Source organism: Engraulis encrasicolus, chromosome 22 (assembly GCF_034702125.1).
Source record: "Engraulis encrasicolus isolate BLACKSEA-1 chromosome 22, IST_EnEncr_1.0, whole genome shotgun sequence".
Classification (NCBI taxonomy): Eukaryota; Metazoa; Chordata; class Actinopteri; order Clupeiformes; family Engraulidae; genus Engraulis; species Engraulis encrasicolus.
The window spans coordinates 32,625,500-32,653,376 of record NC_085878.1 but is presented as its reverse complement, the minus strand read 5'-3'; the positions used below and the strand labels follow the sequence as shown (position 1 = coordinate 32,653,376).

The 27,877-nt window shown below is 48.1% G+C and overlaps 1 protein-coding gene and 1 long non-coding RNA gene across 8 annotated transcripts in view; one reads left to right on the top strand and one right to left on the bottom strand.

Moving 5' to 3' along the window:
* chd9 (chromodomain helicase DNA binding protein 9) overlaps positions 1-27,877 on the top strand; it is a 147,844-nt gene that overhangs the window by 288 nt on the left and 119,679 nt on the right. For 5 of the 7 annotated variants that reach the window (XM_063188402.1, XM_063188405.1, XM_063188404.1 and 2 more), the window contains exon 2: positions 5,149-7,133. In XM_063188402.1, the coding sequence (XP_063044472.1) occupies positions 5,325-7,133 (1,809 nt within the window). In that variant the 5' untranslated portion in view covers positions 5,149-5,324. The other 2 variants (XM_063188400.1, XM_063188401.1) reach the window with 2 other exon arrangements.
* On the bottom strand, positions 11,144-14,677 carry LOC134438760 (uncharacterized). Its single transcript, XR_010032645.1, has 6 exons — positions 14,511-14,677; positions 13,792-13,901; positions 13,198-13,280; positions 12,692-12,790; positions 12,062-12,164; positions 11,144-11,318 (listed from the first exon to the last, which is right to left on the bottom strand). It is a non-coding gene; the product is annotated as an uncharacterized LOC134438760 (long non-coding RNA).

Below are 27,877 nucleotides of genomic sequence, written 5' to 3'. Positions count from 1 at the left end.
TAAAATGCGCTCGTCTGAATGAAAGAATTGTTGAGCTCTTTCTTGCGCTCTGTTGAAACTCGTGTAGCTGTCATTCGGATGGTCGGTGACGCTCAGCTGGCTCAGGGAATCCCAATGGCTGTAAACTCAAAACTAAGAGAACAATAAATAGTTTCGCCTTAGTAAGAACAACACAATAACCTAACAATACAGTAAATAGTCGGATACAAAACAATGGTCGTGGCGAAGTGCCCCGGTTCTGAACTAACAGCGACTGTGTGACTGTCAAGGCGTTAACGATGGCTGAGCTGGTTGGGTAGGAATGGAGCATCGCTTTGCTGTTAAAGGTGTCGAGGAAAGAGTGGCACATTCACAAGCTGTTCGGTGTTAATTGTTGTGGCCACTCGGATAGGAACGTGGCGTTTGGGAAACTATCTTGGTTGGTAACGTGTCTTTGACCAGTGGAGTACCTGCTCCTGTGCAACTCTCCAACGTCACGACTCCAACACACACACAGTGGAGCGAGGAAAGCCAGTTGTTGAGACGGAGAGATACTGGTCGGTCCATAGAGAAACACGTGTACGATTCCCTGGAAGCTCCTCGGAAAACGAATGGAGTCTGCCTTTTAGAAGGGAAAATCTGAAATAAGCTATTTCAACATTTGATAACGATTCCTACTTGTTTGGCGCGCGCTAAACTAGTTCCCACATTGAATCTACCTCTACAAGATGACCGATATTTCAGCTCCGAATGGCAAGGCATTGTCGACCTGGTGGTGCGAGTCGCATCAGATGGCTTAGGATGCTGTGGAGGTTAGTGGTCATTTTGGACATCTGTCGACACACTTACAAACTGGACTATTTCTTTCAACCTGCGTTACACCACGGGAAGCGAAATGGAGATTTTGGCAGATACCTCGGCGTGAGTTATATTTGGTGACACGTAATCCTGGGAATATTGTGGTTTAATTAGATGGTTTGTTAGAACTTTGTCTCCAAGAACCAGTTATGGCCGGATGCCGACAACAACGTGGCTGCATTTGAATTACCAATTGTTAACGAAATCTTTATATATTTAAGTTATTTTAACTGAACTTCGTTTGTTCACAGTAGCAGGAGAAAATGGCACTATATCAGCGAATGAAACGCTTTGGCTTGATGCATCAGGTCCTCTTACCGACCTCACCGAGGGCAAAGGAGGCCGGTGTTGACCCATGCAAGCTGGTTAACCCGGTTAGCAAAATTAGCGAGTGTCGCGACCGTCCTTTCGAAAGTTGTTCTGCAACAACATTTGTTGATTCGTTCGTTCTACTGTGTTGTCCCGATATTTATTCGTGTCGTTTTCTTTCGAGATAAGCCACCCGAACACTTAAAATGTCGACGCCTTATTTATTTGTGTGGGCCAGAAGGGTTAGCAAGTGCGGGCTGGAGATACGCCATGGAGAAGCACAGACACACGATAAACAAAGACGCAGCTTGCCACGGTGTGTGTCTGTGTGTGAGAGAGGGAGGAAGTCATTAAAACGAAAAGACCCAAACATACTAGAACTAGTTGGGATTTGTTTTAACGTGGAAACTTGCTGGGAGCGGTAACCTGTTGCGCGTTTGTTGTTTATTGATAGGCGCGGTATAAGTAATTCACGAAGTAGGCTAGTAGTATCATGGACCACCTGTATGAGGATGGCTGGATGCAACTTGGCTAACTAGTTCAGTTGTTGTCATCTGCTAAGTGATTAGCAGCAAGTTGTCGCTCTTTCCTCCATATTACTCAGAGCGTGCCCCTTGTGCACCTCGATGATTTTATTTTAGAAGTTCAGTTTCCGTGAGTTTTTTACGTTTTTTTTTTACAATTAGTTTTTTAATTGGCATCCAGTATCATCTCATTATCCAACTTGAACCCACATGGTATCAATTTCTTCCACTTGTTTGCCTTGCATTGCAACCTGCTGTGATGGAAATGTGACCTGCTGCTACACTGGTTGGTTTCAATGCGTTTGTCCATACCTGCTTAGTTGACCTCACAGAAATTAAACTTGAATGTAATTTCATGTATTTGTATTCGTCAGAGTCGCACACCAACTCAGAAGTTGTCTAGTTATATAACCTCGCTTCAAACCCTATGTCGTACATGATGTCTTGCACTGTGGTTACACAAGTGTGGGCTAATGGGCCAGACTTTTCATGGTTTTGAGGGTGCTGCTGGGGCCTATCAACTGAAACCACAGGACGTCGGCACCTCAAGCATGCTGTATGTTGTCATGCCTGCATGGAGTCTTCTATTTCAGGGGGTGGGAGCTATTACAGTGGTTGGTGTTGGGGAGGCCCCAGACATTTGGATTTGCTTATACTGTGTGGAGGACACCCCCCCAGTCAAGTGAATGAAGTGAGGGGTTCGGTTGCAACTGCAAAGCTAATTTTGTGACCTTCTTGCATGTATTGGTGTGAATGAGCATGTACACACACACACCTTTTTATGTAGGCCAGGGGTGGGGAACCCATGTCTTGAGGGCTGTTTGCGGGGAAAATCCTGGTTTGTGTTGATGGTACGGCCCTCAGACTTTTGCGGCCCTCGGCTAAATTTGAAGTGGCCCCTCGAATGAAAAAGGTTCCCCACCCCTGGTGTAGACTTTAACGTATGCGTGTGTGGGTGATGAAGGTGGGGGAAGGAGCCGTATACTTTGCCTCTAACCACCAGTAACTGTGGAGGACTGCCAAGTGACTTGGATGGGATTTCTCTTATCACAACCTGCCCTCCCCTCTTTGGGACAGTGTTGCTAAAGAATGGAACGAGATGGTCACAGGTTAGAGCGCTGGCCTTTAGATCAGAGTCAGGTTCAAATCTCATCCTTACCAGCACCTTCATCCCTGGCTGAAGTGCCCTTGAGCAAGGCACCTTACCACACCATTGCTGCAGGGCCTGTAACCGATACCCTGTATGTAAGTCTAAGTGGTTTTGGATAAAAGCGTCAACGAAGTATAGTTTAACGTAATGTAATGTAATGCTTTGCCAAAGACCCTTGGTACTGTAATCATTCCCCCCTCTAACCTGAATCTTCAGTATGTGACGGCGAAGTTTGTTGAGGCAAGGGTTGTCTGGAATAATGGTCAGAATCCTCTGTACCGTTTTATATAGGGTGGTAAAATGAGCAGTATTTTGTGATTGTACGAGAGATGTATTTTGTCTGATGCCTATACCTATTCGTCTTGAGTGTAGTGAAATTCAGGACAATATCGTTATATCCAGGGCTCCAAATTAACTTTTTTCATCACCAGCCAAAATGGCTAGTAGATGTTGCTCTTAATAGCCACTTTCACCCATTAGTGAGTGCATGTTTGGCTGTTAAGTTGGTCTTTTCTACCAGCCAAACTGAAATTTCACTAGCCTTTGGCCTCTTAGCTGGTATTATTTTAGAGCCCTGGTTATATCTGACTGACTCTATTTTTTCCCTATCCAAGTATTAGGCATGCAGCGAGTTCTGTGACTTTTTTTCTCAATCCTATCTCCCTTAGTTAAGTAATCATAGAGTTGCTATTGTGGTGATGTTCATTGGCCTATATAATTCTGTACGTATCGAGGAGTCCTAACCCTATGGAGAGAATGAGGCAGCTGTGGTCTATGTCGAATGTTTAGGGCAGTTCATACCGGTTGGAGAAAATGTGGGTGGGGAGTGAGAAACTACCACTTTAACCACTCTGCACCCTCATTCATGGGTCAAGTGCCCTTGAGTAAAGCATGTAACCCCACATCGCCAGAGGCACTGTCCCAACACTGTAATTCACTTCAGACCTGAGTGTCAGCCAAATCTAATGCAATGTAGTACATAATACATCAAGCTTTTGTGAAACGAACCCCATAGAATTTAACAAATTTCAAGCTGTAAAAAGTCAGTTTTTTTCGTGTGCGTGTGTGTGTCTGCTGTGCATACGCGCCTGTGTGTGTGTTTGTGTGTGTGTGTGTGTGTGTGTGTGTGTGTGTGTGTGTGTGTGTGTGTGTGTGTGTGTGTGTGTGTGTGTGTGTGTGTGTGTGTGTGTGTGTGTGTGTGTGTGTGTGTGTGTGTGTGTGTGTTGAAAGACTCATGTCTGTTTGAAAGCGCTGAGTCAGGGGGGGTCATGGCGGGCCTCCGTTGCGTTTTCAGTCACCCCTCTGTTGTTGTGCACGTGGTCGCTGGCCTGAACAGAACAGAACAGAACAGACAGGCTTCCTGACTAGCACTGTTGCATCAGCTGCTTGGGTGCTCTGTCTCTCTTTAACACACACACACACACACACACACACACACACACACACACACACACACACACACACACACACACACACACACACACACACACACACACACAGGTTGTAGGACACAAAGATGGCCTAGCTGTGTCTGTGCTTGGATGGGCTGGGAAGCATTAGAGAAAGAGGAGTGCTTGCTGCTTTGATGTGACCGTGACACACCTGTTGTTGGGCCCTGTCTGTCTGCCTGCTGGCCTGGCTGACACGAGAGCACATAGCTCGTCAGCCTGTGCTTTTGCCATTCACACAAACGTCTGACTTGCAAGCAGGACAACCAAATGACGAGAAAAATGTCTGCTTCAACCAGAATTTTTCTGCTCCCAATTTTCTTTTTTTAACGTATCGTTTCTGGTGAAATGTATTGTTTCTCCACACCTGTTCTTGGGCCCTGTATGCCTATCTGCTTGCCTGGCCAACACGAGAAAACATAGCTAGTCAGCCTATGCTTTTGCCGCTCATACAGCTTGGCTGCAACGTAAAGGAGTCAAGTGCAACCTGCTTAAAAATATGCTGTATGCTAAAAAAAAAACTGTTCATTAAAGTAAAGAAGCTGCAAGCAGGCCTTTATTTAGCTAATCTGTACAATATTTTAGAAATGGAGACAAATAAACGGATGGAATGGGCATTAGTTATTAGTTAAGATTTTTCAGTGTTTCAGAAGTCATACAGCAAAGTATTTAAAGTAAACATCTGAAGTATTCTGCAGGCATTTTCCTCTCCAATTCCTGATTAAATTTTTGTCTTACACCATGACATGGTGATATTCACATTCACAACATCCCCTGTTGTAACCAAACAAAAAACTATGCGATCTGGTAACTGTAAAAATCCCCCCCATGATCTTTTTTTCCTACCCTGACACACACTCTCTTCCTCTTTCCCCTGTAGGACTACATTGTGATGGGAATACAGTGGTTCTGCAGCCTGTGAGACCACCACCCTCTTAGCAAGCGCATTGTGAAGCCAGAAGTCAGGGGTGTTAGGGGCTGGACTGGACAGGTGGGACAGCCGTTGGTCCCCTACGGCACGACAGATCCCCCCTCTGCCACCTGCACACCACCACCATGGACTTCTTCGACGACCCAAACCTCTTCGTGGGCGGCCTGGAGGGCCTAACGGACGACGGCTTCAACGCCGGACCCACCCTGGTGGACGAGCTGAACCTCAGTGCCGATTTCGAGGCGCCCATGCAGGTGGACCCCATGGCGGCCGGCAAGCACATGGGCATGATGCAGGGCCCGCCCGGCACCAGCACCGCTCCTGCCGCCGCACCCAACGCCGCCTACGCCCAGCAGATGGGCCACTACGACGCCATGAAGAGCCAGCAGGGCGCCATGGGCCAGCCCTACCCCGGAGCAGAGGGCGCCGGCGGCGGGTACATGACCCAGCAACAGGCCCAGTTCCAAGGTACGCCCATGGGCCAGGTGCCGCCTCAGGCCAATGGACTCTTCCCCAGTAGCGGAAGCAGCCCCATGTGGGGCAACCACGACCAAAACAGGAATGCCTACCATCTAGCTCAGCAGCAGCAGCAGCAGCAGCAACAACAACATCCGCAACAACATCCACAACAACAACAGCAGCAACATCCACGTCAGCATCCTCATGGACACCATCCACTCATGAACCAGCATCAGCCTCCTCTCCCTCACCAGCAGCAGGTTAATCCGCAGGCCATGCACCAGCGCCACAACTACCAGGGCCCCCCCTATTACCAGGGCAACATGGCCCAGCACCAGCAGCAGCAGCAGCAACAACAACAACAGCAGCAGCAGCAGCAACAGCAGGCCCGACATGGCGGGCCCATGAACCCTGGAGGCAGCCCATACCACTGCGGTGTGGTGCCCAACGCCTCGCCCCAATCCAAGCCTCAGTACATGGACGCCTCCATGCCTCCCCAGCAGCAGCAGCAGCAGCAGGGGGGGTACCCAGTGCCCCAGCAGGTGCCAGCCTACCCTGGCATGGGTTCGGAGGAGGGCAACATGCAGGCGGCCTACTCCATGCAGATGAACCCCCACAGTATGGCCTCCTCGGTGGGGGCTGGGGGGGGCTACCCGGCCTCCCATTACTCCTTCTCTCAGCAGCAGCAGCAACAGCAGCAGGTCGCCATGAGCGGCAACCAGCCTTTGTCTTCAGGTTCCGTATCCATGGCGACGGCCTCCTCTGCCCTCAGAGCGTCGCCTGCGCACGTCAGGCCCGACCTGTCGGCCGGCAACTGCCCGTTCTCGTCGTCCGTGGCTGGGCCTGGGATTGCCCAGCCTCATCCACAGATGCAGCAGCAGCAGCAACAACCTCATCAACCACACCCACAACAACAACAACAACAACAACGGCTACAGGTGGCTGCCAGCCAGCCAGGGGAGCAGTGCCCTTTCTCCCGGCCCATGCAGCCACACGCTAAGCCTGGGTACGGATCTGGGTCTGACGCCTACCCCGACTCGGGTGCCCCCTTTTCGTGCACCGCCGAGGCCCAGTTCCCCCCTCCTCCTCCCCCTCCCAGACAACAGCAGCAGAGAAGCTGCCAGATGAATATGCCTCCACCCTCCTCCACAAGTACCCCTGGTAACCACACCACCAGCAGCAGTAGTACTAATGGGGGATACCAGGGCCTGCACGAGTCCCAGGGAGGAGGTGGTGGTGCTGGGGGCTTCGAGGGCCTAGAGGCTCCGGAGCTCCTGGACGAGGACTTCCTCCCTGAGCTGGAGGCTGCCCTGAGCCAGCAGGAGGACTCCGAATGCTCCTGGACCAACGGCAGCCAGGAGGGAGAGGAGCACGGGGTCCTCAAGGAGGAGCAGGAGGAGCAGGGAGACGATGACGAAGAGGACGAGGAGGAGGAAGAGGAGGAGGAGGCGCTTTCAGGCCACTACGACATGCAGGTAAGGCAGGCAGGCAGCCCCCTCTGTGGTTTTGTGAGCTGTTGTGGTGATGTTATTGCCCAGCACATTTATGTATATTTTTTCCTATTCATTGTTTTTTGCTCATGGGAAATGGGTGTACAAGTAGCAGATCAGTTCAGATTGGTTATGCGTTTCTGGTGAAGACCTAAAAATATGAATGAGATGACGTTGAATTTCTCGAGAACTTTGTGTGTGTGTGTTGCAACAAGCTGCTCTTGTTTTCACTTGGTGGTTCCCCATACATGTGCGTTCATTTAGTCTCAAGACTACTGCAAAATAATTCAATAGAATTAGTGCTTTTGTACTTGGTTTTGAAAGCCTGAAAGCCCAACTGGGAAACTCCAACTCCCATTGTTCCATTGTGACACAGCACAACGAAATTGCATTTATGCCTCACCCGTGCAAGGGTGTAACGAGTTGTGGCTTTTGGACTGTTGGTTCTGGGTTTCAGAAGTTTGAGAGACTAAGTAATTTTCCCCCCTCGACATGCATCAGCCGGCCCGCCGCACCCCTTGAGACTAGGCCCTTATCTGCTTCAATCATTTGCTTATGACCGTGTGGGTGGTGTGGGTCGCTGCTGTGCTGTGCTGTGCTCTGGAGTGTGTTTCTCAAAAGCGTAGTTGTTAGCCAGTTAGCAACTTGGGTAGTTGCCTATGGGAAATTGCATTGCAAACAACAAAATAGCTAAAATAGTTAGCAACTATGGTTTCGAGAAATGCACCTTTGCTGTGTTGGGCTATCCGGTGGTGGTGGTCGTGGTGGTCGCTGTGCTCTGCTGCTGTGTGTGTGTGTGTGTCTTGTGTGTGTGTGTCTTGTGTGTGTGTGCGGTGCGGTGCTGTGCTGTGCTATCTGGCATGCGGCCGGCTTCCCCTAATCTCTGGGGGCTTAGCTTCCACGCCGCTATGTTGCGGCTACTGTGTCACAGGTCTGACTCTGTGGCCCTTGTGCTAGAAAAAAAAGCCCAGCTCTCACCGAACGCAGCGGGTTCCCTGAAGCATGTCTTCTTCAAGTGTTTCGAGGGGTGGCTGCAGGCAGACTGGCATCAGTCAACAGTGATGATGCTTACACACACACACACACTGAAAGCAAGGATTCATGCGGCGTACATGCTAAATGGCAAAACGATGAGTAAAGTATGACTTTGGCGCATGGAGAAACTATAGGCCTACATTTCAGCCAATTATGTTTTGATAAATTACATAAGATTTTACCCATGACATGTATAGTAGCACTATTGTCATTTATATTTTAAAAAATGCAGTACAGTGAATCATTTCTGTTTGCAACACACTTTTCATTCGTCCCTCATGCAGGGGTCTATGCAATGCAAAAACCCCGAAATTGGAGCACAGATAAGAATTTAGGAGCACTGTGAAATTGTTAACGCACAGACTAAAAGAGTCTAAGAGAGTAGGCTATGTCTTTTTCCCCACACACATAGGCATACACATTCTACATGAGGGGTGCTGGTCACAGGGCCAGTTCCTTCAAAATTACACATTTATGTCTATTCACATTCATTACACATTCATTTCTATATGCAGCCCGGTGTCTCCTCTGGTGTGTCAATGAAGGCCTGTTGCCTAACTCATTATCATACAACTGTAAAACAAAGCCTGAGGAGTGTCAGTAAACTCATCCCAACTGTCCCTTTTCTGAAGGTTTTTTATTGCTACCAAATCCGAGTTAACTACAACTTGACTAGGGTTTTGATCCCACTATCTTTCAAGCACTCGTGGTTTTGTATTTACTCCAAAAAGGAAAATACGAAGGAAATAGTTTTTTAAATCGTTTTTTAATTCTTTTTTTTTACATTTTCGGAAACTATGGCAGCCAAATTTGAACTATGGCGGTGCGCCATAGTTTCCTCAATGTATGGGAAACACGCACGTATCCCTCCTTTAGCCATTTGTTGGGGTTTTGATGTCCTGGGGAAGTGGATAAGCAACTGGAGCATTCTTCCAAATGACGGCCCTTACTGTTTTTGATCAAAACAGTCTCAAACTACACTTTCACAGATTTAGCTAAAAATGCCCATTCACTACCATTCAAAATTTCAAGCCTATTGTGCCACCCTTTAACATCAATCAGATATTCTAGAAATTTACAAGGGAGTTATGATAGTGCAAAGGAACAATACTGCAAGAGCAGAGTTGGATATTGCAAAGTTTTCATTTTCGAGGGGCGTTTGATGCACCCTACTGAACATTTGTGGGCCGCAAGTTGTAAAAGGTTGGGAACCCCTGGCCTACAACATGGGCCACGCGGGCTATAGGAGAAGGAGCAGAGAGGAGGATCAGGCAGTAGGATGAGTGAGATGAGGTGGAGGAGGGGGAGGTTTGGGGGAATAGGCTCTGTCGGTACCTTACCTGTCGCTTCTGCCTTATCTGTCGCTCTTGTCACCTGATTGGCTGAAATGAACGATCCATGTTTTAGAGGCTGTCCGGGTTATCGCCTGTTCATAAACAATCGTATTTTAAGTTTTCCTGGTAGACTGTTCGTTTTTATTTAATAACAAAACACCGTGAAGCAGAACATTAACATTGAAATCGCGTCGCATTCATCGATCTTAATGTACTGAAATGAATTTCGACACAGGCTTGTTATACCCCCTGGTTTACTATGTTTACTGCTAAGCTAATGTAGCACGTTGTGTAACACACGACCACCGGTACATTTTTATATTGGCCGCGAAATATTTTACATCTGTAAGTTAATACAGTATACTATTTTACATCTATAACCTATCTATAGCCTACTATTTCCACGATCTGCTTACCTTGATCCCCACAGATACCACGCAAAACGCCAAAATACGAGGGAATGCACTCATTGACTGAATATTGCTACTGTGACAGACTGAGCAAGTGACTGGATTACATTAACTTGCTTTTCGTTTTTACCTGGTAACAATTATATAATAATTATATTCTCTATAACATAACAACGTTAAAAATGCAACTAAGTAGAAGCTTGCAGGGACACCAGTGTTTTATTTCACCTTTATTTTGGAATTCCCAGATGCCAGTTTAAATCAGCTGAAATAACTTACAGTATTAAGTAATGTGCCATTTATATATATTTTTAAAAACAACAACAAAAAAACAAACAAACAAACAAAAAAACTTATACACTGCATACCCCTACTTGAATAAAAATAACATTTTGTTAAACAGGTGCATGAGTAAGGGACAGCTCTTCCACATACCCATGTCATTGTAATGGGGGCAGGCGTTTGTTTACATTTCAAAAAAAACATCTTCATTTATTCCCAATAACATTCAAAAGGTTATGCAACATCAGCAGACAACTAGCAAACAGACAGTGATACCTTTTGGGATGGTATTTGGATTAGGCCTATGTTAAGAAGGTTTTTAATACAATCAAAGTCTGCCCCCATTAGAATAGCTCAGATCTCAGAAAGAGCTGAGTCAAAAGAATGCCATCATCACTGGGTAGCCTACTGACAAGTCAAGGGTAGCATGAGCTATACAACAGCTTGAAATTGGCAGAAACTATCTTTTAAGAGACAAATGGTTGAGTAATCCAGTGCCACTTTGATGTTATGGGCATTCTAATTTACCAGAAATCACCAGACATAACCTTCCATTCATTTTCAATGGTTTTTTTTCTTCTGGTGAGTTAGAATGTCCATACCACCAAAGCACCAAAGCGTGGTATGGAAATCTATGGGACAATGAAGAGGGAAGTGTGGGTGACCAGATCACAAAAAAAAACAGCTGGCATCAAAGCATCAAGGATATCTGGGCTTCTATAACCCTGATGCAATGCCACTGCCCATTGACTTCAATGGTGCGACACCTTCCATTCTGACACACATTGAGACACACTGCCATGCAAAGCAAGTAAGAGTGTGGGAAGATATAATCACAAATAGTAGCTACATTCCTGTCCTGATGCATCTGCCAGATGGCAATCTAGCAAAGAACTTGTGCCGAGGGTGCAGTAACACATGGAGAACCATGATGTGACGCAGTATGTGATGGTTTATTAGCAGTTTTGTGGTTGTAGTGTCTTCTACAGGGTTCACAAGAAGTGTAGATTTTGCAGAGGTTTTGGTGGCCCATGACTGGTCCTGGATGGTGCACCACCTCCACTGAATCTCCCCTGATGCTGATGAGTTGGACATGCTGGAAATGTCATCTAAAGTTTGGCAAAGAGAGAAGATTAGAGGAGAGTGCGTGCGTGCGTGCGTGCGTGTGTGTTATTAACCCATTTTAGCCTGATGCTGCATACACGATGCATTGTCCAAGGCGCCTAAAGTGACATGGGTGCATTCCAATATGCAGAAATCATGAAAAGTAATTCCATTAGTAAGTAAGAGTTACTTTTTTAGAGCATGCATAGGGAAAAAAAATATGGAATGACTCAGCTCTGAGGAAAAAAATATGGAATCATGAAAAACAAACACACAAACAAGCACTTCAAAAACTTTTTCTGGATTTTGGAACAACGTACAGCCTCGGAGTAATAGTATTAATGAGAAAAAAACGGTATCCTTTATCAATTTGGCTTCAAATGTCTCTGATTACAGTGACAGAACATCTTGGGACCTTGCCATTGACCATTTAAAAGTGATACTGTCCCATTTTTGGAAATAAGCTCATATTACACATCCCCTTGAGTTAAATAACTGACTTTTACCTTTCTCCTGTACTTTCAACCGTTCTCTGAGAACGGCAGTGCAAATTTTACCTCCGAGCTAGCAGTTAACATGGACTCCTATGAGACCAGTTAGCCGCCAGCTGAAATGAGTTCAGTTCTGAGTCGGGTCTGTGATCCATCATATTTCTAAAAAATAAAAACGACTGAATGAACGTCCTCCACGACAGGTGATTCCATACTTTTTGCCAGGGACTGTATATGGGTTGTAATAACCAACCTACCGTAGAGCACATTTGTTGTCAATACTTGAGTAATGTCGTTGACCGCCCTCCTCCTCCAGGTGAGCCATTCGTGTACATCCGTGGACTGGCAGCAACACAGCATCTGAACAGACAAAATCCAAGGCGACATTGCAGTACAAAAATATTAGATTACAGTCTTGCATTACATTTTGTGGTAATGCAGTTATGAGGTGTTACAACACACCCCAGTTGCAGGCTTATTATTGTGCTTCTGGGTTCACTCTGTTTATCTAAGTGGCCTCTGTCTTCAGTCTACAAGAAAGTAAGCTGTATCTGTTGTGTCTCATCTGAATTTTAATATAATACTCCTCTTGTAGAATATACCCCATGTGGACTTTGGGAATCATAGACGTTTTGACATTTATTTTTTCCCTCTGTGTCATATTCCCAAGGAATGGTAGCATCGCATCTGCTCTGCTGTGCTGAGTCAAAGTAATTCATAAGCCTACTGGTTGTGTTTTCCCTGCCCATTCACAACTTTGATGGCCTGCAATTTATTCAGATGTGTTCTACAACTTTTTGATGAAACTTCCATTTTACATTTGATACCACAAACTAGGCTTACTTGTTGTGCTGTGTGGATTTTTGTTAAGCAGGGATCTCACTTACCAATTAGCATGTTCTCCTCTTGTTACCAGCATCAGTCTGAACCTGACTGGACACCTGTGCACGTCACCATATGTGAACTCTGAGGGCAAGTGTAGAAGCCTGGCAAATAAAGACAGGAATAAGTCTCAGTATCACTGTAGGCTGTACAGCAGGGGTGGGCAACTTTCATTATAAGGTGGGCCAACATTTTTAATTACCACAATCAGTGGCACGCACTTGAGAGAATTTACAAAAGGATACTTCACTTTTTCTTTATTTATACCTGAATGCTTACACTATTGATTTATAGGGGGTTAAAAACTGTCCTTTTTCTTTTTTTAAAAAGTGAGAAGTTGGGCTGCATGTGGCGCCCGAGCCTCCAGTTGCCCATCCCTGCTGTACAGTATCCTAACAGAAAGGCTCTCATAGTATTTCAAATAATGGTCTATATAAAAACGGGTTATAATAGGTACAGTGCAGCATAAACAGGGTTGAGGGGGTGGTTTCTTTTATTTCGTTGTACCTACCGAGTAGTTTAGCCAATGTCTGTGTGACACGTTCATGCTGCCACCTCCACAGCATCCTCTTCACAACCGCAGGGGCAAAACACCTGAAAACATAATAATGTAATCCTTTTTCAGTCCAAGATATAGACTAGAAAATGAGTGACAGCATCACAATCAGGTATGCAAGTGTAGTGGACCCCCCCATTTTTGTCTTTTTGTTATTCCCTTATTCTCACTCCCTGTCTTTTTGTTGTCCTGTCAGAAGTTGTCTTTTAGTTTAATTATGCTGTTGCACGTTCTCGCCAATAGATGGCATCATAGGACCAGCAATGAGTGCAGAGACCCTCTATGGTGCAGTAGCCAGTGACTTCGGTCACATAAAGAACGAAACGTGGAAGTGACAGGCTTTGTTATGATACAGAAGGCAGCAGTGTCAGCTGTACAGTTATGCTGAGGAAAATGTAAATAAACAACGAACTCAGCAAAACTCAACACACTTGAGGACCTTATGCATTGAGTGTGCAACATAAGCATTCACGCAATAATGCCACCAGGTCACATTTAAGATTTAACTAGGAGTATTTTGTTATGGATCTTATGTAGTGATAGACTTACCATTTCTTGTTATGGCATATCTGGCCTATTCCCAAGAGAAGGCTGATGTCCCAGTCTGTTGATCTGATTTTGACGTCGGCAAGATGCTTCGTGCTGTCTGGGTTTCAAACCTAGTGGTGAAATGACAAGGGATTTTATGTAAACAAAATGCTTATTTCAGTAAGTGTACATACAGTAAACAGATCTAAGAAGTTCCCAGAGCACCCTACGATAGCTGGCATGGTTGGCACAAAGACCCAAAGAGCAAAATTGTCCCAAGATTGTCTTCCAAACAATTCCACTCCAAACATTTTCCTTCTGAAATAAACAATGTCCATATCCAATCAAACCTCAGTAGGCAGCTATCTCGTCAGGTCGGCCTTACCATAGACACATCTGTGGCCCGTAAATTTACAATCTCAAACGTCATCACCATATAAGCCATGGCACAACACAAGCGTTTTTTTGATAATAAACAAGATATCTCGGCACGTTTGCGCTAGTTATCTGAACACTGATTGTTAGCGAATGCCCGAAATAGTGTAGAGCTAGCTGCCATTTATGTTATGCTAGCTAGGGTCAAGTCATCTCATCCAAACTAGCCACAGTAAGGGGGAAATTACGCTTCAAATGAACGGGAATGACTCAAAACTTTAGAAATATATTGTTAGAATGTACCGTATACAAGGTTAGTCTATGAGGTTAAATAGTTTTCTTACATATATATCTCAGTTACGTACCTTATCTTCTGCACGAATCGAGGCCTCCTGTTTCATTGGCACGAATGAATGAAAAATCCTGTCAGGGAGCGGAGCAGTTAACTGCAGCCGTTTGTTTACAGTTGTTACCAGGGCAACGCAGCTAGGACCCCAAAGCGACAGATAAGGCAGAAGCGACAGGTAAGGTACCGACAGGCTCCACTAACCTTTGAAAAGTGTGGGTTTTTGAACATTCTATAAGAATGCAAGATTCTTAAATTCCAAATTGTATAGTAATAGCAGAGATGATCTATTAGAATAGAGAATCTTTGGTAATAGCACCCAGAATTCTATAGAACTTTCACTGTCCAAACATTCCCGTCACACTGTTGTGACGATACACCTTTATAGGTTAACCGCTAATGATTCAGCCTTTCCTGACCCTGCTCAGTGCAGGCCAGGCGGCAGCCAGGTAGGCAACTTACTTACGTACCGTACTGTACGGCCAGGGGCTGATTAGGAGTGGCAGCAGTGTCTGCAGGACTTAACCGTAAGCGTACTTAAGGCTATAACAAGATGTGGGTCAGGCCGAGGAGGAGGAGGAGGAGGAGGGGAAAGGAGAGCAGAGAGGAGAGACTGAGCTGCCGGTGACTGACTTGGCCTGCACTGTGGGGGTGGCTGCTGTCCTGTGTGTGTGTATGTGTGTGTATGCGCGCGTGCATGTGAGTGTGTTGCACTGTGATGTTTGTGGCGGGTGTTGAGTTTGCGTTCCTGTGTGTGTGTGTGTGTGTGTGTGTGTGTGTGTGGGAGATAAAGATAGTGGCAGAGCAGAGGCTAAGTCCGAGGAGGAGCCCGGTGTATAATAAGGGCCAGTAGGGGTCTGCTCTCCTTTGCCCTACTCAGCTCTGAAGTGGACTAGGGCCTGTCTCCCTGTCTCCCTGTCTCCCTGTCTCCTTGTCTCCCTGTCTCCCTGTCTCCCTGTCTCCGTCTTTCTCTCTACCCCTCTGTTTCCCTGCCTCTTTCTTTCTCTCTACCCCTCTGTTTCCCTGCCTCTTTCTTTCTCTCTACCCCTCTGTTTCCCTGCCTCTTTCTTTCTCTCTACCCCTCCGTGTCCCTCCTCTCTGTCTCCCTCTGTCTCTGTCCCCTGCCTCTATGTCTCCCTATCAGTCTCTCTGTCTCCCGGTCTCTGTCCCCCTTTCTCCCTATCTCCGTCCCCTGTCCTCAGGCTCTGCTGCTGCTGAGACCTGGTCAGGCTGGCGGTAAGCCTCCCACTTCGCCACAGGGAAGCCAGCGCCTCAGCCTGCAGCAGCAGCAAATGAAGCAGAAACACACACACACAAAGACTTGCTGCACACATAAGAGATAAACAAGCACAAAGAGACACACGCACACACCACTCAGACATGCACACACACACACACACACACACACACACACACACACACACACACACACACACACACACACACACACACACACACACACACACACACACACAGCGCGCGCTCACACACACACACACGCGGCAGGGCCTGGCAGGGACAGTGGTAATCAGCAGCCCTCAGTGCAGCCGTGCTGTTGAGAGGCGGCCAGGCAGCCCTGCTCTTACGCCGCTGGGCCTCACCAGTGCAGAGTGATTTGTGTGCGTTTGTATCCTCTGAATCGGCTCAGGGCCTTTCTCTCTCTCCCTCTCTCCCTCTATCGCTCTATTGCGCTCTCTCTCTCTCTCTCTCTCTCTCTCTCTCTCTCTCTCTCTCTCTCTCTCTCTCTCTCTCTCTCTCTCTCTGTTCTCCATTTTGCCATGGAGAAGAGAAATGTGAAAGGGAGCCAGAATGGAAACACACACACACACACTTTCTCTCGCTCTCTCTTTCTATCTCTCTCTCTCTCTCGCTCTCTCTCTCTCTCACACACACACTCCTACTCCCACTCCCACACACATGGTATGTCTTTTTTTCCCTACTCCTTAGTATCCACCTGCTCCTGCCTTTGGTGTGGGGTAAGGGAAGGGTAGGGATGGGATGGGAAGGGGGGGAAACATTTTGATCCCTTTCCAGAGACCCTTAGTTAAAATGAAAATGTGGCACCAGTGGCTGGCTTTATGCCATCAGCACCCCCACCCAGCCACATACCCACCCAGCTAAGCCCATCCCATCCCACACCACACCACACCAGCCAACCAGCCCCACCAAACCCCCTACTCGCCCTCGCTCTCGCCCTTCACCCCCGCCTGTGTCAGCACCCAGAGCATAGTGGCAGCAGTAGTGGTGGTGGTGGTAGTGCTACTAGCAGCAGCAGCAGTGGCGGTGGCATAGACACATAGATGCTGAAGGGCAGACTGGGCCATTCATGTGCAGTGGGCTGTGGAAAGCCAGCAGATGCACTGTGTGCCAATCACCATGGCTGGCAGAGAGGAGAGGAGAGGGCTTTGCTTTGTGTGTCCTCTGCCACTCGCTCTCGCTCTGCTCGCCGCACCTCCCTCCCTGCACTAATGGAGGATTTAGCGTCTCCAACAAAAGGGGCTGGAATCTCGGCACCCGAACACCCACCGCCCACTCCACCCTACTCCCTTACAATGCTTCCCCTCCACTAACACCCCCCCCCTCACACACACACTCCACCCTATTCCCTTACCCTCCTCCTCCTCTCGTAACACCCACCACCACCACCTCCACCCCACCTCCCTCCCTCCCTCTCCCCCCCTCTCCCCACACACACACGTACACACACACATTCCACCCTACTCCCTTATCCTGCTTCCCCTCCACTACCCCCCCTCTCCCTTCTCCCTTCTCCCCTGCCATGCACCTCCCTCCCTCACCCCCCCGATAGAGAGTCCGCACGGCACGGCCTTGCTTTGTGAAGGCATCGATTTCTAGCGTGGGGCCGTGCCTTTTGTGGAGTGGCCCCCCTGGTCCAGTCTGGAGAACAGTGGCTGGACAAAGAGAAACATGCACCTGTCAGAACTGGCCATGAAGTGGAGTTTTTTTGGGGGTGAGGGGGTTTACAATTGCACAATGTAACTTGGGATTGCACAGGGCTTGATTATTGAAAATAACACTTGGGCTATAAGTGTGGCTATAAGTAGCTTTTTTTAGTACCATGGAGTTTTAAATTTGAATTATCTAATTTTAAAAGTAGTTAATTAAATAGTTACAAGACTACTTTTTCGCTGGGCAGTATAACAAAGGTAAATGTACTATTTTCAGTTTGTCTGTTAAAAAAGTTCCTGAACTTAAAAGTTTTTCCTCTTGTTCTATCCTTCAGAACTGCATATTTACTTAGCATGGCTATAAATAACAACCTTTATAAGCCTGGTGGGTGTGCCATAACACTAACTATAACTATCTGGCTGATTGCTAAAATCAACATTGGCTCAGTCACAACCAAAACGTCACCGAAAGTTATAGCAAAAGACTAGTGGCAATCTGGTCAGGATGACTACTGGCAAGCTACAAACTACAAGCACATTTTTAAAAAAAGTTGATACTTTTTTATATCAGACTCCAGAAAGTTAGCTGTCTAGAGCCCAAAGTAACTGGGTTGGCTGCCTTTTGGGTTTCACATTGCACTGAATTTAATATCCTTTTCCAGTGTTATTCAAATTTATTGAGGTGTGTAGTCGTAGAAAGTGAAGGTTAAGTTAAGCTGGTGTCCTGCAGTATGATAATATTGCTGCTCAGTGGTGTGGATCAGGGATTCCCAAACTTTTCCATGACCGGGAACCCCATAGACCAGTAAATTGGGTTGAGTGTGAATGAGACGGTTTCAAAGAGTAGGCTAGAAACAGTGGTTCTTAACCAAAATAAACAAAAAGGCAAATAATATTCCAATTAGTTGAACTTGACTGTAGTTATTTAATGTACTCAACAATTAGATTTTGTTTTACTGTTCCTTGCTGCGCCCACCGCCAGTACCCTCTGGTGGTCCCCCAGGGGTTCCCGTCCCCCACTTTGACAACCGCTGGTGCAGAAGACCTAACGTGCTTGCCTTGGACATAACCGTCTGAGGTGGCACAGTAACATCATTTAGCTTATTAGCATTCACTGGCAGGACTGAAAGGCAATTAAAATGCACAGGCAGGACTCTGGCGAACAAATTCCTGTGGTTTGATACTGAATGGTTCATTTAGGGGGTTACACTGATTGGCTTTGGGTGCTTATTTTGGGTTGATAAGCTAATCTTCATAAGCTTACTGCCTTGCTCCGGATGGTTAGCTTTTGGTCTTTACTTGTCAGTCATTGTTTTACCGCTACGCTGTTGGCCCCAGTGGCAGCCGTGTTGATTGAATTGGCGGAAGCGTTTAGTCACGGTACAGTGTTTATGCATGTAATATTTGGGGGCTTCAGCGAGCGCGATGTACGGGTGTTACTTGTGTCACTTTTTGCTCAAAGTTTTCCTATTAGCCTTTCATTTGGGTTAATGACTAATTAAGAAAAACGGACATCAACCAGACTTTTTCAGAATTGTCAGGTCATAGTTTATCCTTTTTCTAAAAACTGTTTTTGGGGTTTAATGTAGCTGCGTCTGTGTCTTCTAGTTGGTGGGTATGCATTTATCACCAATCAAAGCTGATGAGAATATTAAGCTTAAAAGCAAATCATCTAATGCTTACCTATGGTTCAAATGGTGTTCTGTATGCACGTGAGCAATTCACCCAGCCCTAACACTCTTTTTAACTAGCTCTATCTGTCTCCCTGTGAAGCCTTTCCATCACTTCCACCCTCTCTATCACCACCCTACCTCACCTCACCTCCCTACCCTTCCTGGGCCCAACACACACACACACACACACACACACACACACACACACACACACACACACACACACACACACACACACACACACACACACACACACACACACACACAGCAGTGGCCAATGACATGCTTAACCAAAGCTGTGCAGTTGACTGATGGCTGTCTGATGATTCCCTGGAGATGAGGCTCCTGGGCCGTGTGACTTCATTTGTTATGCTGACTGCTATTCCTGCATGAATAAGCCTGAGCAGGTGAATCAGCCACCCCCACCGCCAGCCGCCATGGACTCGCCTGTTATGCCTCTTACACTGTCTGTTTTCTGGTAGACCTAGAGCTCGACTCGGCCGCCGCTTTTTGCTTTACGATTGAGCGGCGTCGTGCCTATTTGAAAAGCAAAAAGTGGCGGTCAGGTTGCGATGTTTTCGAGCTGTAGGCCAGAAAACCAGAAAACCGACAGTGGAAAAGGGGCATTAGAGAACTAGCTCTCTGAACCACTCGTTTGGGTCTGTGTGCTCATTATTCTGTGCGTGTCTCAGAAAGTCTCTCTACAATGCGATCAAAGAATTGCAGGATTTTTTTTTTTTTTTTTTTTTTAGTAAAAGGTGGTGGCTTTTAAGTAAAAAGACAACTCATTTCAGGTGGGATTTTTACTATAAAGACACTCATGCCATTATTATTGCATAGAAGTGAAGGCACATTTTTTTAGAGTGGGAGACCGACTTGTCAAATTCTTTTCCATCATAAAGCGATATTGCCCCTCATGGCTTTATCTTGCTTTGGTAAGTAAAAGTGAGGCTGTTAAACAGCTCTTGAGGATGGACCTCTCGGAGGAAGGAGAGGAAAAAATGGAGCGAGAGAGTTGTGTTGAGAGAGCACGAAGAGAGAGGAAGGGGGGAGAGAACGAGGGGGAAACGACAGAGTGAAATGGAGTGTCGAGGGAGAGACCGAGAGGGGGAGAGACGGAAAGGTAGAGAGACGGATAGGAAAACGAGGGAGTGAAATGGGGAGTTGGGGGAGAGAGAGAACGAGGGAGTGATGGAGAGGGAGGGAGGGAGAGGGAGAGCCTCTCAGTGGATTTCCTGCCTCTGGTGCTTCCCCACCTCTGTGCTAATAAGTATCATTTTGGCGCTGACAGACAGCCCTAGCGGTAGCTAGTCATTATCGAGTTATCGTACATTTGGGCGCGATATCGGAGGACCCATCAGTGGGGGCTCGCCACTGCTACAGCGCACTACACTACACTACAGTGCAGTGTCATTATCCCCTTCAGTGACACGCACAGTCAAACACACACACACACACACACACACACCACCACCATTGAGCCGAACCACCCATTCACAGAATGAGAGTGGGAAAAGAAAGACGTGTGTGTGTGTGTGTGTGTGTGTGTGTGTGTGTGTGTGTGTGTGTGTGTGTGTGTGTGTGTGTGTGTGTGTGTGTGTGTTTTTTTCAGTGTTTGTGTGTGTCTCTGTTTGTTTGTGTATGTGTGTCTGTATGTCCCATTGGAATAGTGGGGTTTGTGTAATCTGGTGAGTCAGTGGCGTACTGGCGTACTCCAGGGGCTACGAGGGCCAGTCAGTGGCACACATCGTAGACACACACACACACACACACACACACACACACACACACACACACACACACACACACACACACACACACACACACACACACACACACACACACACACACACACACACACAAGTGGGACGCATCATAGACACACACACACACACACACACACACACACACACACGGTAGTCAGTGGGATGCATCATAGACACACACACACACACACACACACGGTAGTCAGTGGGACGCATCATAGACACACACACACACACACACACACACACGGTAGTCAGTGGGACGCATCATAGACACACACACACACACACACACACACACACACAGTAGTCAGTGGCACGCATCATAGGCTTGTGCTTGGCAGTGGCCTATGCAAAGGGGAAAAGGGAGCCAATGACCTCCCCACTCCCCCATCCCAACACACGCACACACTGCCACACACACACACTGCCACACACACACACTGCCACACACACACACCCCTACACACACACACCCCATGCTTTCACAGCACAGCCAGCATTAGCACCCCTCACCCCTGGCCAACAGTGGGGCATTGTCTCCCAGCAGTGTGGCTGGCTACTGGATGGTCAGTAAGCATGGAGGCAAAGCAAAGGCATCGCCACTCCCACTGAACACTCTTTTTCTCTCTCTCTCACTCTTTCTCTCACTCACTCTCTCTTTCTCTCTCTTTCTCTCTCTCTCTTTCTCTCTCTGTGTCTCTCTCGGTCTCACTGTCTCTCTCTGTGTCTCTCTCTGTCTCTCTCTGTCTCTCTCTCTCTCTCTCTCTCTCTCTCTCTCTCTCTCTCTCTCTCTCTCTCTCTCTCTCTATGCTTTTCACGCTTTCATTCAGACAGATAGAAATGCATAGAAACAACACACACACGAATATGCGCAACCAATACACACACGCACATGCACATAAGCGTGCGTACACAAATAAGCGTGTGTGCATGCATGCACACTGATACTCCAAACACATGCGCTCTTTATTTCCCCGGCATAAACACACAGAAACACAGAAAAACACACACGCTTTTCATGGAAAGGCAGCACACAAACATGTATGCTCATGTTCAACCTCGTTTTTCTCCCTCTCTCTCTCTGTCTCGCTCGCTCGCTCACTCACTCTACTCACACATGCACTACACACACACCCACACTCTACACACATCCCCACACACTCCACTCCACCCCCCAGCCCCCTCAACGCCCACAGCGCTGAACCCCCCACAGAGCCAGTGATGAATGGGCTGCTCTCCTCTTCTCTACACTCCTCTCCTCTTTCCTCCTCTTCCTCTTATCCCTCCTCTTCTCTCCCACCCCCCACCCCCGGCTGCTGAGCGCTTTGCTCAGCTCTGTTCTCTCCTCTCTTCTCCTTTCCTTTCCTCTCCTCCTTACCTCTCCTATTCCTCCTCCTTTCTCTTCCCCTCAGGCTGCTGAGCCCTCTCCTCTCCTCTCCTCTCCTCTCCTCTCCTCTCCTCTTCCACGTTTCCCACTCAGGCTTCTAAAAGACACTCCGGGGAGAGAGAGAGAGAGCGCTGCCCCCACCCCCACCTTATATACACACACACACACACACACACGCTTACACAGGCACACACACATATACACACACGCACATTCAGGCACACACACACACACACACACACACACACACACACACACATACACACACGCTTACACAGGCACACACACATACACACACGCTTACACAGGCACACACGCGCGCACACATACACACATCCCTCCTCTGCCCTTCACTCCCACACCCCCGTCAGTGTAAAAGCTTCCTGTGGCAGTCACCACAGCACACGCCGTGAAGAGGGAGAGGCAGAGTGAGGAGGAGGAGGAGGAGGAGGAGGAGGAGGAGGAGGTGGTGGTGGTGGAGGAGAAGGATGAGCAGCAGCAGCAGCAGGAGGAGGAGGAGGAGGAGGAGGAGAGGTGGGAGGATCCACAGCAGTGGTTCTCAACCTTTTTGGAACTAATGCCTGCTTGGAACAAATGCCCCCCTTGCACCACATCATAAGCCTAACAACGTCCCCCTTAATATTAAAAAATTACACACTATTGGCCCCCATTTACAACTGCTTCCTGCTTCTCTCACCTGTCTCCTTAGCAGTACATTATTAAGACACTATGGTGGCCCCTAGCACTAATTCCTGGCAGATGCCACCTTTATGAACAACATTTTTAAACTCTGTGTCATGCAGTTCCCCCTAACTGGCTGTAAATGGTTGGTGCCCCTGGCCACTGGCCACTGGCCCTTGTGTATAATCCAGCCTTGCTTTAGTTCTCACCGCTCCCCAAAGACTCTCTAACACTCCCTGGGGGACTCTAGAGCCCCCATTGAGAAACACTGCACTAGTAGTAGTAATATTAGCCTTTATTTGTCCCAGTATTCTCTCTCTATCTCACACACACACACACACACTTGCACATGCATAAAAACACATTTTAAAAACACATATGAAGGCAGGGAGGGGGTGTTAAGAGATAAATAAATAATCTAAGGACTACAGTCTCTCAGCCTGCTCCTAAGCCTGAAGACAGGAGCTCTGCACATCCCATCCCATCCCCCCACTTGCTCTGCCGTATCCTTTAGCTTTACCCTGAGCTGCCATAAGCTGATCACTGGTCATCCACACGCTCACCTGTGGACTCCAGTCTACTGCTTTCCAGTTGGCCATCTGTACATGTGGCTTTTTTTTAAGTGTGCGTGCGCGTGTGTGTGTGTGTGTGTGCGTGCGCGCGCAGGGTTGTGCAGTCAGGCTCCTTGTCTTCAGTGCTGTTGGTAGTAGTAGCAGGTGCATAGTGAAGCGTGTCATTCTCTCTCTCTCTCTCTCTCTCTCTCTCTCTCTCTCTCTCTCTCTCTCTCTCTCTCTCTCTCTCTCTCTCTCTCTCTCTCTCTTCTGTCCTCTCCTGTTGCTGGAAATGCACGTTACTCTGCTTAGTAATTTCTTGCCCTCTGTAGTAACATGAGATTTCACAAGTGTGGCAGCAGCGGTTGGTTCCCCCTCTGTGTCTGTGTGTGTGTGTGCGCCTGTGAGTGAGTGAGGGGGTGTAGAGAGAGAGAGAGAGAGAGGGAGGGAGGCAGAGGGGGATGCAGGTGCCTCCATTCTGCTTCAGTGGCTCAGATCTACTTTTTGCTCCCTCCCCCGCTCACATCTGTGTGTGTGTGTGCGTGTGTATGTGTGTGCGTGCGTGCGTGCGCGCGCGCGCTCAGTGTCTGTGTCTCATTGTGTGTGTGCTTGCTGTCTGCCTAACTTTGTATGTGTGTGTTGGTGTGCTTAGTTTCACACTGTGTTTGTGTATGCGTGCTTAGTGTCTGCGCCTCACACTCTGTGTGTGTGTGTGTTTGTGTGCGTGAGCGTGTGTGTGTGTGCGCACGGCGGGCCCCTGCTGAATCGCTGGCTTTGTTGTTCCCTGACCTTCCCTGAGAGAGGGTTTATATAACTCCCCTCCACTCCACTGGAGCTGGAGCGGACCAGGCTAGGCCAGCTAGGCAAGGCAAGGCTAGGCTAGGCTAGCTAACTCCCCTCCATAGAGCAGGGGGGTATACCAAGAAGCTGGTTCAGGAGTAAACCAGATTAAGTTAAAAATGTAAATCATCTAATATAAGAGCCTGGAGTCCTCAGTCATTTAAGAAAATGAGTACTCCAGGCTCTTCTATTAGATGATGCACCTCTTAATTTAACCTGTTACACTCCTGTAGCTGCTTCTTAGGCTAGGCCAGAGTAGCTCGGCTAGGCTAGCTAGCTAGTTAGCGAGGCAGGAGGAGCCAGCAGCCTCCAGCCTGCAGCAGCCCTGACACATGACACCCTGCCACTCAAGGGAGCACAGCCGACCTCCACCCACCACCCTCAGCCCTTTCATCTAAACCCATAATCCCACCCACATTGCCTATACTGAGGCGTGAGCGCACACACACATTCAACACACACACACACACACACACACACACACACACACACACACACACACACACACACACACACACACACACACACACACACACATTTCATTCAAACATGCACACTCACTCGACCCCCAATCTCCTCCACCACACACACACACGCATGCATACTTGAAAGGGTTGCTACATCTGTGTGTGTGTGTGTGTGTGTGTGTGTGTGTGTGTGTGTGTGTGTGTGTGTGTGTGTGGAGTACAACCGTATGCGTTATGAGTGGCAGCCTTCCTCGTGTGTATGTGTGTATTTATTTGTGTGTGTGTGGAGTACAACCGTGTGTGTTACGATAGGCAGCCACCACCAGTCAAGCAGCCATGCAACCAACCAACCAACCAACCGGCTCCGTCAGTCTTGCACACCCCCTCAGGCAGATGGCTTCTGAACTTGGCAGTGAGAGAGTGTGTGTGTGTGTGTGTGTGTGTGTGTGTGTGTGTGTGTGTGTGTGTGTGCGTGCGTGTGGCGTGCGGCGTGCAGTGTGTAAAGTGTGTGTGTGCCTCACATGCCTGTCTGTCTGTCTGTCTGCGTGCCTGGCCGTCTGTCTGTCTGTCTGTCTACCTTCCCTCTTCCCTGTCTGTCTGCCATGCCGCTGCTGCACAGAGTAAAAAGGGGTGGGGCTTAATAGGGGGTCAAAGGTGAACAGGAAGTGCTCTGTTTTTTCTTTTTTTTTTCTTTCGTTTTTTTTTTTCTCCCTGTCTGTGGAACAGGCTGCCCTTGCGTGTGTGTGTGTGTGTGTGTGTGTGTGTGTGTGTGTGTGTGTGTGTGTGTGTGTGTGTGTGTGTGAGAGGGAAAGCTAGAGAGAGAGGGGGAAGGGTGGTGGAGGAGTAGAGAGAGCGGAAGGGGAGGTAAGAGAGAGGCCTCGCGGTAGAGGGAGGGGCCTATCACCCTCCTCTTGGATTTGGACGGTGAGGAGCATGTGGGAATGCCGCCAGCCCCAACTGAACAGTAGGTCGCAATCACAAATTTTTCTTTTTTTCCCTCACCCCCCGCCTCCCCCCACCCGTCTTTCTCTCTCGCTCTCTCTCGCTCTCTCTCTCTCGCTCTCTCTCTCTCCCCCACTCTTCACTTTCTCGGGTGTTTTCGCGTGGAGATGAAAAACGTTGGTGCTAGGCTGAGGCGCTGCTGAGTGAGCCGACGTTTGCCTTGTCACTGTGTGTGTGTGTGTGTGTGTGTGTGTGTGTGTGTGTGTGTGTGTGTGTGTGTGTGTGTGTGTGTGTGTGTGTGTGTGTGTGTGTGTGTGTGTGTGTGTGTGTGTGTGTGTGTGTGTGTAGAGGCCATGTGTGTAACTGGAATGGCAGGCTTTTTTTCCCTCAGTGAGGCCTCCTCCAACACTCTCCCCCCGTGCCCTCAAGCTACTCTTTCAACGCGCACACGCACACACACACGAGGAAGGCTCTTCCCAGTCTATCTAGGTTATCTGTGCTGTTTGCTGGCTGTCCTGTGTCTTCCTGCATGGGCCAAGGGGGAAATTGCAGGCAATGGTCCCCCACCACCACCACCTCCATCTCCGCAGATGGGATTCAGACAGGAAGGAAGCGTCTGTGACTAAGTGTGTCGCAAGGCTGCTTCTCTGCTCGTGTGTGTGTGTGTGTGTGTGTGTGTGTGTGTGTGTGTGTGTGTGTGTGCGTATGTGTGCGTGTGCGTGTGCGTGTGCGTGTGCGTGTGCGTGTGCGTGTGCGTGTGTGTGTGTGTGTGTGTGTGTGTGTGTGTGTGTGTGTGTGTGTGTGTGTACACGTAAGTTAGTTGTCCTTGAACACCCACGACATTGGAACAAAATCATGATCCGGTACACAGCAACACACACACACACAAACACACTACATTACATTGCAGTTATGGCCTTGATTGTAAGTCGCTTTGGTTAATAAAATGGTCAAATGTAACGCCAAATGTAATGTAATGTGTGTGTGTGTGTGTTTTGCTGTGTACCGGATCATGCTTTTTTTCCAATGTCGTGGGTGTTCAAGGACGACTACGTGTGTAGTTGAGCGTCTGTATATTTTTTTTTCCATTGTGGTATATTTGTGTATGCGTGTGGCTGCTGTGCTCAGTGACCACGACCGTTGGCCCTCTCTGGTTTGTTTGTGCGCATTTCTATTTGTTTACTAGTGTCGTCGTTACCCCAGCCAGATCACCACTAGCTGCACTTCCTCCTTCTCCTCCTCCTCCTCCTCTTTCTTCCTCCTCCTCCTCCTCCACCTTAACCTCTTTCTTATCTTTCGCTTCCTCCACCTTCATCCTCCTCGTCCACCTCCTCTTTCTCCTCCACCTCCCTCTTTTTCCTCCACCTCCCCCTCTCTACCTCGTTGTGCTGTGCTGTGTAGTGTAGTGTAGGAGAGCCTGGCTGGCTGCCTGAGTGTCTTTCTCAGGTGTCTCTGCAGGAGGCGTCGAGCTGTGTCTGTTGTTGCCATGGTTCTCTCTCGAAGTACAACAGCCGTTTGCCGTTTGTCGGTCGGTAGCCCCGGGCTTTTGTTTACCAAAAGTGGGAAAAAATAAACAAAAATAATGTATTGTTTAACCCCTACCTTCACCCTCCTCCTCCACCTCCAGCCCTTACCTGTACTCGCCCACTACCCCTGTGGAGCCAGGAGGACAGGGGGATAGAGAGGAGAGGAGCAGAAACGGTGATCTCTAACCAATGTTGCCAGATTTGGCGGTTTCCCTCCCAATTGGGCTGCGCTTAGGACGGCTGTCTGCAGGTGAAAATGGGCAAAAAAGGGCATTTGGGCGGGTTTTTCTGCAAATTTATGGCCATAGAAGTCAATAGAATTTAGTTTAAATTGGGCAGGATTTGGTGCTTCCAGGCAGATTTTGAGAATTTCGGGGGGGGCTGGAAAGTCGGTCTCATCTGGCAACCCTGTCTCCAACACTCTCGCTCTCTCCCGGCCACGCGAGGGGGTTAAAGTTCACAGTCTCTGCACACCGCACGCTCCAGCCCCGTAATTAAGACCCGCCTCTGCAGATCAACGAAATGTCGCTTTGAGTATTTTCCGTCTGTGCCAGACGGACCATGTTAATGTTTTACTCTCAGTTTTATCTCTGTTCTGGCTGTTTCTCCTCGTTTGCTTTCTTTCTTTCTGTTGTTGTTGC